The sequence below is a fragment of the Leopardus geoffroyi genome, chromosome C1, assembly GCF_018350155.1.
Source record: "Leopardus geoffroyi isolate Oge1 chromosome C1, O.geoffroyi_Oge1_pat1.0, whole genome shotgun sequence".
Classification (NCBI taxonomy): Eukaryota; Metazoa; Chordata; class Mammalia; order Carnivora; family Felidae; genus Leopardus; species Leopardus geoffroyi.
In genome coordinates, this window is record NC_059328.1 from 158,452,425 (window position 1) to 158,468,107 (window position 15,683).

General features: G+C 37.7%; 1 protein-coding gene across 3 annotated transcripts in view; it reads right to left on the reverse strand.

Moving 5' to 3' along the window:
* Nucleotides 1-15,683, reverse strand: part of LRP2 (LDL receptor related protein 2) — a 200,626-nt gene that overhangs the window by 110,492 nt on the left and 74,451 nt on the right. For all 3 annotated transcript variants that reach the window (XM_045480109.1, XM_045480110.1, XM_045480108.1), the window contains exons 12-16: nucleotides 14,841-15,058; nucleotides 13,557-13,763; nucleotides 10,538-10,740; nucleotides 8,714-8,854; nucleotides 5,922-6,125 (exon numbers count right to left, since the gene is read on the reverse strand). In XM_045480109.1, coding sequence (XP_045336065.1) covers nucleotides 5,922-6,125; nucleotides 8,714-8,854; nucleotides 10,538-10,740; nucleotides 13,557-13,763; nucleotides 14,841-15,058 — 973 coding nt within the window. The remainder of the gene's footprint in view (nucleotides 1-5,921; nucleotides 6,126-8,713; nucleotides 8,855-10,537; nucleotides 10,741-13,556; nucleotides 13,764-14,840; nucleotides 15,059-15,683) is intronic.

Below are 15,683 nucleotides of genomic sequence, written 5' to 3' on the forward strand. Positions count from 1 at the left end.
CCAGCAAAGATTCCAGATGGAAATCAGAGGTACAGGAGGAAAAAAAGGGCCACTTTTCTCTTGGTGAAATTTTTGTCTTTTCCCCTTTTTCTTATTTTCATTAAGGAAATCTGAATCACAGTCAATAACACTTTTTTTGAAGTAGGGAAAACCATCGTAGTGCTTTTTCCATTCATTTACTTAGCAAATTATAAAAGAAGGTCTTCTATGTGCCAGACACCATACTAGATACTTAGGAAACATAATATTGCTAATAGTATTTGTAATAATAGCTTATATTGAGCACTTACTACAAGCCAGAAACTGGCCCAAAGATTTTACATGGAATCATCCATCGTCACAACAGTTCAAGGAAGGCGGTATTATTAGCAACCTTATTTTGTAGATGAGGAAACTGAGTCATAGAAAAGTGAAGCATCTTGAAAGAAGTGTGGACACTGCCTTTGAAGGATTTATAATGAAGTGGAGGCAATTAAACTAAGAGGTAGAAATCAAAAAGTAATGGGTATTTTGACAGATGTGCATGGAATGGTATGAAACACAGACTCCAAATGAAGCACACGGCGAGGTGGAGGTGTGGACAGTTTTCCCAAAGGAAGGGGTGAATTAGGTGCTGTAGGAAAGGAAAGACTTGGAAGTGAGAAAGAGAGAGATTGAGAACTCCACGTGTTTTGGAGGTTAATCAGTTAATGACAGCGGTTAAGAGAAAGGGAGAAATTTAGGTAACCACCAGACCCTGGGAGGAATGGGGGTGGGGAGGGGTGATAAGAGGGAAAGGGACAGTGGTCATGCTCTACATGCTCTAAGGCAGGAAGTCTTACATGGAGTAAAGATGTCTACTTACATCTGTTGGTTTTGAGGTAGTTGTGGGATATATGGTGAGATACACAAAAGGCAGTTGGCATCATGGGTGTGAATCTCAGAGAGCTTGGAGGGAGATTTATGGAGGGATATTTATATCACCTGAAAAAAGTCTTCCCTGATCTTTCCCTCATTTGCCAGGTTAGGAGGAAAATCATTCAGTAAATGCCTTACCATAAGTCTCCCCATTCCAATTTATAATGGCTACATAAATGGTAGTCCAAGATGCTGAAGGCGCAAAATTATGCAGAAAATAGAGGAGAAGAGACCCACATGTTGAACATAGAGAACACGCCTATATAGGAAACAGGCAAAGAAGGAACGACCTCTGAAGAACACCAGAAAGATAAGGAAACGACATTGGAGGTGACCAAGATGAGAATAGTGTGAAGTGACATAGTTGGCAGATTGAGATGGAGTGAGGAATAAGTGGAAAGTATAAATGTGGAAGTTAGAACAGGAACATGTAGGCCAATGTTCCAAGAAGTCCAACCATGAAATGAAAGAGAGAGAGAGCTGTAACTAGAGAGACACTTGGACTGGGATGTGGGTTGCACTTTTAGGATGGGAGAGATTTGATCATATCGGAGTCCCTTGAGAGCTTCATTCAGCTGATCTTGACTTTAACCTGATTTCTGACAACTCATTCTCTACATACGTACTCAATGACATTTATTCGTGGAAAACAGCAGTGTAAAACCTCTCTCACCAAAGCATACTATAAGAGTGTTTTAAAAGGTAACTTGCTTATTATGTAGACTTGAAACTGACAAAAAGCGTGATGAGAATTCCAGTTTGACAAAGCAGAAGGAAGCTGATCTGTAGGAGACTGAGCCTACATGTGGCAAAAAACCTAACTCTGCTTTTTGGTGAAAGCTAACATTGACTGGAGTTCTCCAAGCTCAGTGGACCTAACTCTAGTCTTCAGATAGATGCAGTCTGGTTGAAAGTAGAAGACTGACCACACATGTTTTCTCCTCTTCCTTCCAAACTCTACTAACAGGACAACAAAGGGACAGCAGATAAGAGATTTTGACACTTTGGAAGAGAAAGGGACTGCAGGTAATAACTCACTAAAGGGGGGGGGGGGGGGGGGGGAGGAAGATGCAAACTAAGTCCAGCAGGGGGAAGACACACACACACACACACACACACACTTCAACATATTCGGGGTCAGAGATACCGGGCTCTGCGACACACAAGGGTGAAGAACTAAAGTGCTTAGTTACAAGTTGGTATTAGAAGCAGTGAGACCACCAGGTCCTTCCCGGATCCTGAGCAATTCTCCCACTTCTGTCCATCTACCTCTTCTAACAGACCAGCAATCTTGTTCTCTGGAGGAAATGATGCAGAGACGCTGTGGGCTCAAAGACACCACAATGCACAACGGCACTGCATCTGCTGGGTGGAACAAAACTGAATACAGGCAAATTGTGTGACTAGTGAACTGAAGGGTCCTTGGCCCCCTGTCCTCTGTACTTCTCCTATAACACAGACGGCAAGCTATCTTCACCTCCTCTTAATCCCCATACCAAGGAGAATGGAGACATCTAATAAGGACAAAGGACTATCCCTAGAAAAAGATTTACTAATATTGATGTTTGGAAGCTCCCCAACAGAAAGTCTGCCTCAATATCTGAAGTTATCCAGCTGATGAGGCCCATACAGACAGAAAGACCTTCTGGTAGCTTAAACAAAAATCACAGAAATTTGAAGAAAGCTTCCATCATGGGGGGAAAAAATGTGTAGTTAACGGTGTTATATTTGTTTCACATGTACAATATAGTGATTCCACAATTTTGTATATTACTCAGTACTCATCTAGGTAAGTGTAATCTTAATCCCCTTCACCTATTTATGCCCCCCCCCACCTCCTCTCTGGTAACTATCAGTTTATTCTCTATAGTTAAGAGTCTATTCTTTACTTTGTCTTTTTCTTTTTTCCCTTGTTCATTTGTTTCTTAAATTCCACATATGAGCAAACCATACACCATTTGTCTTTCTCTAACTGCCTTATTTCACTTAACATTATACTCTCTATACTCATATACTCTATACTCATTATACTCTCGTGTGTTGAAAATCACAAGATTTACTTTTTTACGACTGAATATCATTCCATTGTAGGGGCGCCTGGGTGGCTTGGTCGGTTAAGCATCCGACTTCGGCTCAGGTCATGATCTCATGGTTCGTGAGTTCGAGCCCCGCGTCGGGCTCTGTGCTTGCTGACAGCTCAGAGCCTGGAGCCTGTTTCAGATTCTGTGTCTCCCTCTCTCTCTGCCCCTCCCCTGCTCATGCTCTGTCTCTCTCTGTCTCAAAAATAAATAAACGTTAAAAAAAAATTTTTTTTTAAAAATTAAAAAAAATGAATATCATTCCATTGTATATATACCACATTTTCTTTATCCATTCATCTATTAATGGACATGTGGGCAGTTTCCATAATTTGGCTATTGGAAATAAGGCTGCAACAATTAGGGGTGCAGATATCTTTTCAAATTAGTGTTTTCATTTTCTTTAGGTAAATACCAGTAGTGGAATTACTGGGTCATCTGTTAGTTCTCTTTTCAATTTCTTGAGGAATCTCCATACTGTTTTCCACAGTGGCTGCACCAATTTACCTTCCCTGCAATGGTGCATCAGGATTCCCTTTTCTCCACATCCTTGCCAATTTCTTGTCTTTTTGATATTAGCCATTCTGACTGGTAGCAGGTGATGTCTCATCATACTTTTGATTTTCAATTCCCTAAAGATTAGTGATCTTAAGCACCTTTTCATGTGTCTGTGGACCATTTTGGACCATTTTGATGCCCTATTTAAGACAATGTCTATTTGGTTCTGCTGTCCATTTTTTAATTGGATTTGACTGCTGTTGTTGTCGTCATCATTACTGAGTTAGACTGAGTTCTTTATGTATTTTGGATATTAACCCCCTTAACCAATATATAGTTTGAAAATATCTTCCTCCCTTTCTATAGGTGGTCTTTTCATTTTGTTGTTTAGTTTGCTGTGCAGAAGCTTGAGTTTGATGTAGTCCCATTCATTCATTTTTGTTGTTGTGTTTGTGCACAAAAACTTACTGCCAAAACCAATACTAATGAACTTCTTCCCTATGTTTTCTTCTGGGAGTTTTATGGTATCAGAAATCATTTTTTAAGTCTTTGATCTACTTTGGTTAATTTTTGTGACTTGTGTGAAGTAAGGATCCAATTCCACTGTATTACATGTGTTTCTCCAGTTTTCTCAACACCATTTGTTGAAGAGACTATCCTTTTCCATTGGTTATTCTTGAAACCTGTCTCAAATATTAGTTGGCTATATATACTAGAGTTCAGTTCTGTGCTCTCTATTTTGTCCTAATGTTCCATAATGTGTCTATTTTTGTGTCCATATCATACTGTTGTTACTGCATTGGCTTTATAGTACAGTTTGAAATCTGGAAGTGTGATACCTCCAGGCTTGTTCTGTGTCCTCAGGATTGGTTTGGTTATTCAGGGTCTTTTGTGGTTCCCTACAAATTTTAGGATTGTTTCTTCTATTTCTATGAGGAATGCTTTTGGTCATTTGATAAGGATTGCATTGAATCTGTAGATGACTTTGGGTATTATGACCATTTTAATAATATCAATTCTTCCAGTCCCTGAACTTGGGATGTTTTTCCATTTGTATGTGTCTTCTTCAATGTCTTTCATCTAAGTTTTGTAGTTTTCATTTTACAGATCTTCTACTTCATTGGTTACATTGATTCCTAACTATTCTATTGTTTTTGATGCTATTGGGCATGGAATGTTTTGTTTTTACGTCTTTTTTGGATGCTTCATCATTAGTGTAAAGGAAAGCAACTGATTTATGTATGTTGATTTTCTGCTCTGCCATTTAATTGAAATTATTAATTAAATTGCAACAGTTTTTGACTGATTCTTTGGGATTTTTTGTATATATAGGGTCAGCAGCAAATAACTGCCTTTTTGCTTCTTTCTTTCTAATTTGGATGGCTTTTACTTCTTTGTCTTACCTAATAGCTCTAGCGGGGACTTCCAGCACTATATTGAATAGGAGTGGTAACAGAGGGCATCCTTGCCTTGTTCTTAATCTTAGGGGGAATGCCTTCAATTTCTCTCCATTCAGTATAATGTTAGCTGAGTGTTTGTTGTACGTGGCCTTTATTATAGTGAGATACGTTACTTCTATACCCACTCTGTTAAGAGTTTTTATCATTAAAGTATGTTTTCTTTTGTCAAATGCTTTTTCTGCATCTATTGAGATGATTGTGTGATTTTATCTTTCATTTTATTGATGTAGTGTATTACATTTATTGATTTGCATATATTGAATCATCCTTGCATCCCAGGGATAAATCCCACTTGGTCATAATATATAACCCTTTTAACGCGTTCCTGAATTCTGTCTGCAATATTGTTTATTTTGTTGAGAAGCCTTGCATCAATATTTACCAGAAGTAATGGCCTACAGTTTTCTTTTCTTATGGTATCCTTATCTGGTTGTGGTATTTGATAGAATTCTCCAGTGGGTTATAAAATCCAAATATAAGATGATGTCATCATCCAATAAAGTACACAACAGTAAAGTGTGCCTGATTATAATGTGTCTCTCTGTGATGATTATGAAGATATTAACAGAACCCAAATCAATTGAAAATTTATAGTAAATCGACACTCACATATTAATTCATGTTTTTGTTTTGGGGGGTTGTTTTTTTTTTTTTTTTACTATTATTTCAAGCCCAGCATCCTTCCCAGAGAGATCCTCTGGCTGCTTGAATATGAAGAATAGCTTCTAATCAATTAACCCATTACTGACTCTCCTTTTATGGAATGTCAGCTTTTATATTAACATTTCTCATCATTAAAAATATACCCTTAAGAAAAAGTTTTTGTTTTAACTTAAGTCACAAAAAAGTAACGGCTCTCTTTCTTTATTTAAAAATATTTAGCAAGCCAAGTAAGTTCTAGTTAGAAAATTATTATTATTATTATTATTATTATTATTATTATTAAAAAATAGACAAAGCATGCAAAAAAATTTTAATGTATTCTCACCTGTGCCATTGATATTTTGTTTAAAAATCATGTCTTTTGATGTATCTGAAAAAAAGATAGTGTTCTCTTGGGCATCAAAATCAACCCCAACAAAGAAAGAAGGATTTCCTGTCACTGGAACTATGACATCTTCTTGGGTAGACAGGTTGAATGGGATGCCACGAACAGCCACCTCAGATGAAAAGATCAGGAACTGCTTAACAACTGTAGGAAGAAGAACACATTGCCATGAGCCACAGGCTGGTTCTTGAATTCCAGAGAAATTACTTATACATCCACAATGCACATTTTATAATTCAGAAATGTACTTTTGAAATAAACATGAAAAATAAATCTGTGGAAAACACAGTTGGAAACAATGGGAAGAGAGGAAAAAAAGATAAGCAGCTATGACGGCAATATAACTATTACAATCTTTCTTCTTCTCGAGAAATTTATCCTTAAGATTTATATAAAACATGGTCCATAGGCTGAATTTCTAAGGCAGTATTAACTGACCTGCATAGTAATTCCATCAAAATCCTTGCTTTGGATTAACTTTTGAATAGACATCTATACCAAGAATCCTACTGCAGTTTTTAAGGTATTAAGACCGGTGAAGGAAGAATTAACAGTAACCAGGTAAGTTATTTAGAAATAAACAAAGAAGGAAAAGATGGGAGGGGAGAGGAAAAATAGAGGAAATAGGGGGAAAGGAGTGATTTTAAAATCAAAGAAGGAGACAGTAATAGTATGTCAGGAAATCAAAAAGAGGTATACCCAAGAGGTATACCCAAAAAATTAAAATTGCAGGAGTTTAAGTGCAAAATTATTACACAATGTAGTGTCAATGTAACAGTCAGAAATACATGGCTTTTTTTTTTTTTAATTTTTTTTTCAACGTTTATTTATTTATTTTGGGGACAGAGAGAGACAGAGCATGAACGGGGGAGGGGCAGAGAGAGAGGGAGACACAGAATCGGAAACAGGCTCCAGGCTCTGAGCCATCAGCCCAGAGCCTGACGCGGGGCTCGAACTCACAGACCGCGAGATCGTGACCTGGCTGAAGTCGGACGCTTAACCGACTGCGCCACCCAGGCGCCCCATACATGGCTTTTTAAATGAGGGTGATTTTTATCTGAGTCTGGGATTACCTACAAAGTCAACAAATTTGGGGTGCCTGGGTGATTCAGTTGGTTAAGCAGCCAACTTTGGCTCAGGTTGTGATCTCGCAGTCTGTGAGTTCAAGCCCCACATTGGGCTCTGTACTGACATCTCAGAGCCTGGAGCCTGCTTTGGATTCTGTGTCTCCCTCTCTCCCCCCTCCTAAAATAATAAACATTTTTTTTTTTTTAAGTTAACAAATTTGTCCCTGGTAGAATTAGAGAATTTACATTCCAAGCCCAAAGCAGCACCATCTGGGGAGCAAGAATTTGTCAAGGCATTAAAAAGGAGAGTTTTCAAGGTGAAGACAAGAGAAACAAAAGTTGTAAGAGTGTGCATTTCATCAGCTGAAGCTGAGGCAAGAGCCTAATCATGAGAAGATGTGTAGGCAACAAAAGAAGAAAAAGGGGCGCCTGGGTGGCTCAGTCGGTTAAGCATCCGACTTCGGCTCAGGTCATGATCTCACAGTTTGTGAGTTCAAGCCCTGCTTCAGGCTCTGTGCTGACAGCTCAGAGCCTGCTTTGGATTCTGTGTCTCCCTCCCACTTGCTGCCCCTCCCCCACTTCTGCTCTGTCTCTCTCTCTCTCTCTATCTCTCTCTCTCTCAAAAATAAATGTAAAAAAAAAATGTAAAAAAAAAAAAAAAAAGAAAGAAAAAGAAGAAAAGAACTGAATTGCATCCCAGAGCATAGAGGCAGATATAAATAAAATCTGAACTGAAAAATGAAAAACTAGATGAGTAAATGAGCTGCCCCAACACTTAGTTTGCTGTGGAATGCAACAATAAAGGCAAGGCTTTATTCCCAATAAAGTTAAGGCTACCAGCTAAAGTGGAAAAAGTATACACAATAGAGAAAAGAACTCAAAATTAAATTGTATGGAATTTTAAGAGAATAGTTTAGGGGCACCTGGTTGGTCAGTTGGTTGAGCGTCTGATTCTGGCTCAGGTCATGATCTCACGATCCGTGAGTTCGAGCCCCACATCGGGCTCTGTGTTGAGAGCTCAGAGCCTGGAGCCTGTTTCAGATTCTGTGTCTCCCTCTCTCTCTCTGCCCCTCCCCTGCTCACACTCTGTCTGTCTGTCTCTCTCTCTCTCAAAATAAATAAACATTAAAAAGAGAGAGAGAGGGGCGCCTGGGTGGCGCAGTCGGTTAAGCGTCCGACTTCAGCCAGGTCACGATCTCGCGGTCCGTGAGTTCGAGCCCCGCGTCGGGCTCTGGGCTGATGGCTCAGAGCCTGGAGCCTGTTTCTGATTCTGTGTCTCCCTCTCTCTCTGCCCCTCCCCCGTTCATGCTCTGTCTCTCTCTGTCCCAAAAATAAATAAACGTTGAAAAAAAAAAAATTTAAAAAAAAAAAAAAAAAAAAAAAAAAGAGAGAGAGAGAGAGAATAGTTTTAAAAGGAGACAAAGATTTCAGGAAGGAGACAAAGGGGAAAGGAAGTCCAAGGAAACCCTCAATGTGCAATTAAAGGAAAGACCCATGGGACAGCTCTGTGTATGAAGGGAGTAGTGCCTACTGAGGAAGATGCTCTGTCAGCTACCAAAGGCTTATTCACCATTAAGAAGTATGACAGCTGGTCCAGTCCTGTCCAAAAGCAGCATATACCCTTATGCTGCCTGCCAAAAAGAGAGCCCAAAAGTGATTTCTTACCAACACAGTGGCGGTTATCCACATCCAGGCTGAAACCGAATGTGCACCTGCAGCGGTAACCCAAACCATCATTATCTGTTCTGTGGCTGAGGACACAGACCTGTTCACAGCCCCCATTGTTATCTCCACATGGGTTGTTAACTAGAGGAAAAAATATACAGGGTTAAATCTCAGTTAGAAATGTATGATTGCCAAGGACATGTGAAACCACTTTGAGCCCGGTAGGTGAAACAGAATAATGGGTTTGAAACTCAGAAACACCACCGCTGGTTGTTGTTGTGTACACCCACATTTACCTGCTCTGACTCTCCCACCTACTCTCAAACTGCAACACACAGGGTTCCCACAGCTAGATAACTTTGGGAATTCTTCTCCCCAAGACAATTATGTCAGACCCTGTCTGCTAGCCTCAGTGGTTAGAAAGTAACTGCCTCCCCCCAAAAAACTTTAGGGTTATTTTTACCATTCATAAGATATAATAAGTAACTATTATTCACTGGATGCTCGCTTTGTAAGTAAGCCAATTTACAATCAATGACTCTAAGAGCTAAATATTATCTCAGTTTTATTACTGCCCAAGATTATTCAGCAACTAAACTGGAAGTCAAAACCAGATCTGATTCCAAAACCTTACATGCCTGCAATACAAACCAGTTTATACTTCCAAAACCCATTCTCAAAGGAATGACTGAAAAAGCTCACTGTACACAAAGCTTTTGTCATGGCCAAAAATGTCACGTCTGCTTTGAAAATTACCTTCTTAACCTTTGACTTACTTTTTAAAATTATCTCTTTACCTTCTCAGGTGGATTGATTTAGGGAAACTACAAAGAAAAATAATTTGGATGATAAAATTGGGTAATATTTTTGGTCAAGGACAAATAGGAATTTAGTAGCTGATTAACTGATTATTGCAAATAAGTATTTCAAAAATGTTTTCAGGGGCAGCATGCATTTTCAGCTAACGTATGTTTTCCCAGGATGAACACACTGAAGGATATTCACCTGAATGTATCAGTTCTAGTGGCTGGTTTTTTGTTTAAAGAAAATAAATAAACCTAATTATAGTCTTTCTCCACTGTAAAGTCAAACCCGCCACTTAACAAGGGAGTTTTAAAGTAAAATCTGCCTTTCCCTGAATTAATGTTCATTGATTGTAAACTTTCTATCAACACAGAAAAGAGCCATATACAGTCATAGTCATGCCAATTTAAAACAAGACTTACTATAAAATAACAGACGTCTATACAATGTCTGAATCAAAATAATTTTTTTTTTTGATGTGACCAGCCTATGACACCAAACACAGTCAGCCTATGACAGACCCAATGCAAACCAAAGAACAAGTGTCATACATATACAACAGAGAAGAGAAATTGGTTCTGACGTCACCTCAACTTGGGCATGTTATTTTCTCCTTCTGGGCCTCGATTTCCTCAAATTTAATATTAAAGGACTGAATACAAGATTTCTCCTAGTAGAATAAGAATACATATTTTGGTTTGCTTTGTTTGCTGTCTGTCCCCAGCATTTAGACAGGACTTGGCACATTGCTGGTGCCAAATAATATCTGTAAAAGACATCTCTAAGTTCCCTGTAGATTTGGCATTTTAACTCTGAAATACGTCAATTTCTCCAGAAGGCCCCAGGATCTAAATGAGCCAATTTCAGAGAGTTTAACTCTCTAGATAACCCTCCATATATTTGAAAATGCCACCTAAATCTCATGATATCGCTCATCACTAACTTCCATGGCTGTGAAAAAAAATCTTTCTACCAAGGCTAGTACTGAGCAGGATTTCCATTGTTCTGGGGCAAACATACCATAAGGCTGCCTGAGGGAATGATAAACAGTCACTCCAAAGGGCCTCAGGGAGGTCTGGAGGTACACTTGTGGACTGGTCTCCGTGAACTTGTTTGCCTTCATTACAGCCATCTTTGTCCAATCAGTAAAGTATACATAATCTTCAAACAAGCTTATTCCAAAGGGATGAGGAATGAGTGAGCCTCCGTGGACGACCGTCTTCCTGTTGCAAAAGATGTACATCACACAATTTTTTTTTAACCTTCATTTTTTTTTTAATTTTGTTTTAAGTTTTATTTATTTTTGAGACAGGCAAAGACAGAGTACGAGCAGGGAGGGGCAGAGAGAAAGGGAGACACAGAATCCGAAGCAGGCTCCAGGCTCTGAGTCAGCACAGAGCCCGACTTGGGGCTCAAACTCACAAACCGTGAGATCATGACCTGAGCCGAAGTCGGACGTTTAACCGACTGAGCCACCCAGGTGCCTCATACCTTCATTTTGATTAAAGGTGGAATTAGTTCAAGTAAATGCTTAAAAAGCTAAGTAATCTCTTGATCCAAATGTAGAATATATAGAAAAATATTTTTAAGTTGTAGGTATATTTCCACCTACATTTGATAGAAAGATTTTCATGTGTCTCTTGGGAAAGACCCTTGAAAATAAAATTCTAGCACCAGTCCTAGTTTATTCTAGACTTTTTGAAAAATTACTGTTTTCTCACATGCTTCTTTAAGGTTATCACACAAAAAAGGGGAAGAGGGTTAAGATGTGAGATACCATTTTGAAATCCATAGGTGAAAGAGTATAACAAGGGAATGGAAATGTAGTAGCAGATACCTTCAACTTACTTCACGCTGCAGCATTAACCATTTCTTAGCAATTAGGGAGCTGGATAGTAAGTAGAACAATTCCAGAACAACCATACAGACCTATTCCTGATGTCATTCTGGAAAACCAAAAAATAGCACGACTACTGTCATGCCTCAGGATAAACCTGTTTGCTCACCACACTTGTAGTGGAGGCACATAGTGGCCAGAGCTGCTTTACGTAGAAGAAAATACAAGTAAAAGGTGCCAAGCAAGGATAATGTCTGCCATAAGTTCTTCTACATCAGTGATAATTCACTTAGGCCACATAAAGAAAGTGAAGTAGAAGATGGTTCTGAGAAAAAAAACTTATTTTTTGCCTCGTGGCAAAATAGAAAGACCTTCAAGAAAAATCTTAAGAGCCCTGAAAGCAAAGATGCACTATAGAACTCTAAGAACTGAAGATGTTAAGGTTTCACACCAAAATGTAAAAAAAAAACAAAACCAAAAAGCAAAAAACAAAAACAAAGAAACCTAAGGGGGCAAGTAAGCACACACTTTAAAACACTCAATAATGACATGGCACATTAAGATTAGAGAATGGTTTTTCTTTTTCATTTAGCAAATTCCAGAACCCTGAATGCCACCTGCTGGCACAGCAATAGGCAGTGACTTTATGATTTCAGCTGCACTCATGAGCTTTAATATAGCTCTTTGATGTTGCTTCACAGCCAGCAAAGCACTCAAATATTTCTGAAACTACATTGGTTTTTTTAGGTTTTATGTTTTACTTGAACCTTAGCATAAAAATAGTTAGGCTATCTAATATAATGTCAAAACACCTGTGAAAGAGAAAAAAGATTTAGGCAATTTCTCAATTGTTTTTGTATGACTTATTGGGTTGATTGATATTTTGCGTTAAAGTGATTCATATTCTCATTATGGGAACCAGTTTCAGTGATAAGAAGTCACAGTCTTAATATCCAATCACTTCATTTCATCAAGTAGAGATTGTTTTAAGAATCTGAAATCTAGTGGTAAACTGTGATACCACCCTTAAAATATAAAGAAGAAAAAATATAATATTCCTTCCATTAAGAAAAAAATAAAATCAAGTCATTTGGAAAATTAAATTGGGCAGTTTATTTGCTGAATCCACAGAGTAGTTTTTGCTAGTCAAATTTAAAGACTGTGGTTTAACCAATTTTTGAAAATATGAAAAAGAGAGAAACTAAAACAGTTAACAATTTAACTAATACAGTTAACTGTAATCAGACTAAAAAGATGAAATAAAAAGTTTGTCATATTTTGGAGAACAGAGGGTTACTACTGGAGAGGTTGTGTAAGGGGCATTAAGGAATCTATTCCTGAAATAATTGTTCCACTATATGCTAACTAATTTGGATGTAAATTAAAAAAAAATAAAATCTAAAAAATAATAAAATAACATTTAAAAATGCAAAAAAGTATGCTATAGTTTATGCTCAAATATTCTTAGGTATCTTTGAAGTACATCAGGTGAAAAGCAAGTCAGAATTTCTCTTTGAAATTTGAAATACATAAGGGCAGAGTAAAATCCAATTAATTCCCACCAGATTATGCTAAATAAATAATAAAACGCACTTATTCACTGGGGGAAAGTTAGAAAGCTAAACGATAAAGTGTTCTTTGGAAACAAACCATAAGGGACCCAGAGAAATAAATGGACTCAGGAGTTAATGAAAATAATGTGTTCCATCTGAGAGTGGGGGAAAGGCTGGAGAGGAGAAATCAAAGAACAAATGCTCTACGCAATAATGAGTATTAACATGGAACACAAGAAAAGTTAACAACAATCCAAAAACAAAACCTTGTCGCTTCATGCAAATGTCAACACAAAAGTTATTCAAGATATTGAACCCACAAAGTCCGTATTTTTTTGAGAGGGGGGAGCACAAGTGAGCAAGGGGCAGAGAGAGAGAGGGAGGGAGAGAAGCAGGGCTCACCCAAAGCAGAGCTCAAGCTCACCCCATGGGGGACTTGAACTCACCAACCATGAGATCATGACCTAAGCCAAAGTCAGATGCTTCACCAACTGAGCCACCCAGTAATTTAATTTTAATTAAAGTATTTTAATCCTGGTCCTGCTGTACCCCTCTCCATAAATTTATATATATACTATTTATAAATATTTATATTTATATGTATATACTTTTTTCCCAAACTTATGAAGCTATAAAAAATACTTCTTACCTTTGAATTCCATCATAAGTTACAGTCTCAATGTAATCAAACCGGCAGTCCACCCAGTAAACACGCTTTGATACTATATCCAGGGTTATCCCAGCAGGCCATCCCAGTTTTGTTTTTACCAGGTCTTTCCGGTTGGTGCCATCCATGAAAGCCCTTTCCACCTTAGGTTCCCCAGAAAGGCTCTCCCAATCTGAGAAAAATAAATAACTACAAAAGAAAAACAAAAGATGACAGTCAGTTATTTTACAAGTTTCTCTGGAAAATATGTTTTTAGGTTGTTTGGATCAATGGAAATTTTCTCCAGCTGATTAGAGAATCATGGGAGTATAAAACAACAAAAGAAAAAAATCAGAGACTACGAGGGACAATCAGGAGAGTCAACAACTCCAAATAGCAACTATTAAAATGCACTAATATGGCAGCCTAAAAATTCATGTCATGAAGTACAAATGAATAATCATCATTCAGCAACCTTTCAGTAGCCCAAAGTTCAGACAAGCCTTCTAATTTTTTTTTTTTTTAATGTTTATTTTTGAGAAAAAGGGAGAGACAGAGTGTGAGCAGGCTCCAGGCTCCAAACTCCAAGCTCCAAGCTGTCAGCACAGAGCCCGACACAGGGCTCGAACTCACGAACTTCAAGATCATGACCTGAGCCGAAATCACACGCTTAACTGACTGAGCCACCCAGGCACCCCCAAGTGTGCTAAGATCCCACTTTGAGAATTTGGGAGAAAGCTAAGTCTCCTATAACTGTTTTCAAATGTGGACACAAGGAAAATTTGAATTTACACCTGCAGACAAGTAAGCATTATCAATCTTGATGGCATGTCGCACATCAAACAACTTGTAATTAGGTATTACCATTGTCATCTCAATCCCAGTTTGTAACAATTGCCAAAAGAATAGCTCCGATCTTCTTTCCCCTCTTTAAAAAACTACAGCTAATTCATGTTAGAATGATCATCTTGATCATGGTGAATCAAAAGCAACATCTAGTTGTAACAACATTATTAGATTGAGTCAGAACAGAGTCTATGCTCTCAGCAGGCAAATGTGACGAACACTAAAAATAAAATTCATATCCCTAAAAAATCATATATTCTTAGTACACCAGTAGAGGTACTCCTTTAAAGCTTCTATGAGTGGAGACATAAAATAAGCATGGGTTTTGGAGCCTACAAGAAATCAGAATTAACCTTTAATTAATCCAATGGATGTTTTATGTATAAGAGGAGAGATAAAGCTCCAAAAATACTAAAATCAGTATGTTTCCACATCTCTTACCCAACAGTTGGGTCCACAGCAATTCCTCTAGGATGCCCCAAGTTTTCAGTTATGAGGGTGATCCGGTGGCTTCCGTCTATATTTACCATATCTATGCGGTTGACCTTGGTCTCTACTAAATAAAGTTTATTATTAATCCAGTCTACGGCCAGATTCTCTGGATCATCAAGAGAAACAACTTCTTGGATATTTAAGCCATTAATGTCAACTGAAAAAACCTAAAAGAAAGAAAAAACAAAATTACATGTCTTAAGCTGTGGGCACTGTTTTCCTATATTCATTCAGTATATTTATCATCTATGCTGTACCAATCAGTCAGCTGGACTTAAAAAAAAAATTCACTGAGACTTGCTAAAATATTTTATATAATGGGTTCCTAGGGAGAAAAAGATTATTTCAAAGTATATGTAAGGCAAATATAAAAAGTTGGATTTTTTTAAATCCTCCATTTCTAATTCTTGGTAACTATCAAAAGTTTCATTAAAGAATGTGGCTTTTTTTGTGGAGGAGGTGGTGATGGTTTGTTTTGATTTTTAGCTGTAAGCAAATCAGTATTGTTAATAATCCAAATTCTCATTTTTTAGAATTTTTATGCAAAAGTCATCACATAATTGAATTAAAATTTTACTAATAGTACAGAAAATGTGACAGGAAGAAATAAAATTCCATAACTCTTTAGAAGCCTCTAAAGTTTGTTTTAAAAATCTCTATTGCATCACTCAATGTTGAAATTAAATCTGTCACACTTTCCAAATAAGACAGCATAATGAAATTTTGGCTGTTAAACAAAATGTTGTCACTATTTGTTACCGAATCTTCCATTACAGTTCCATTTAGAAGATG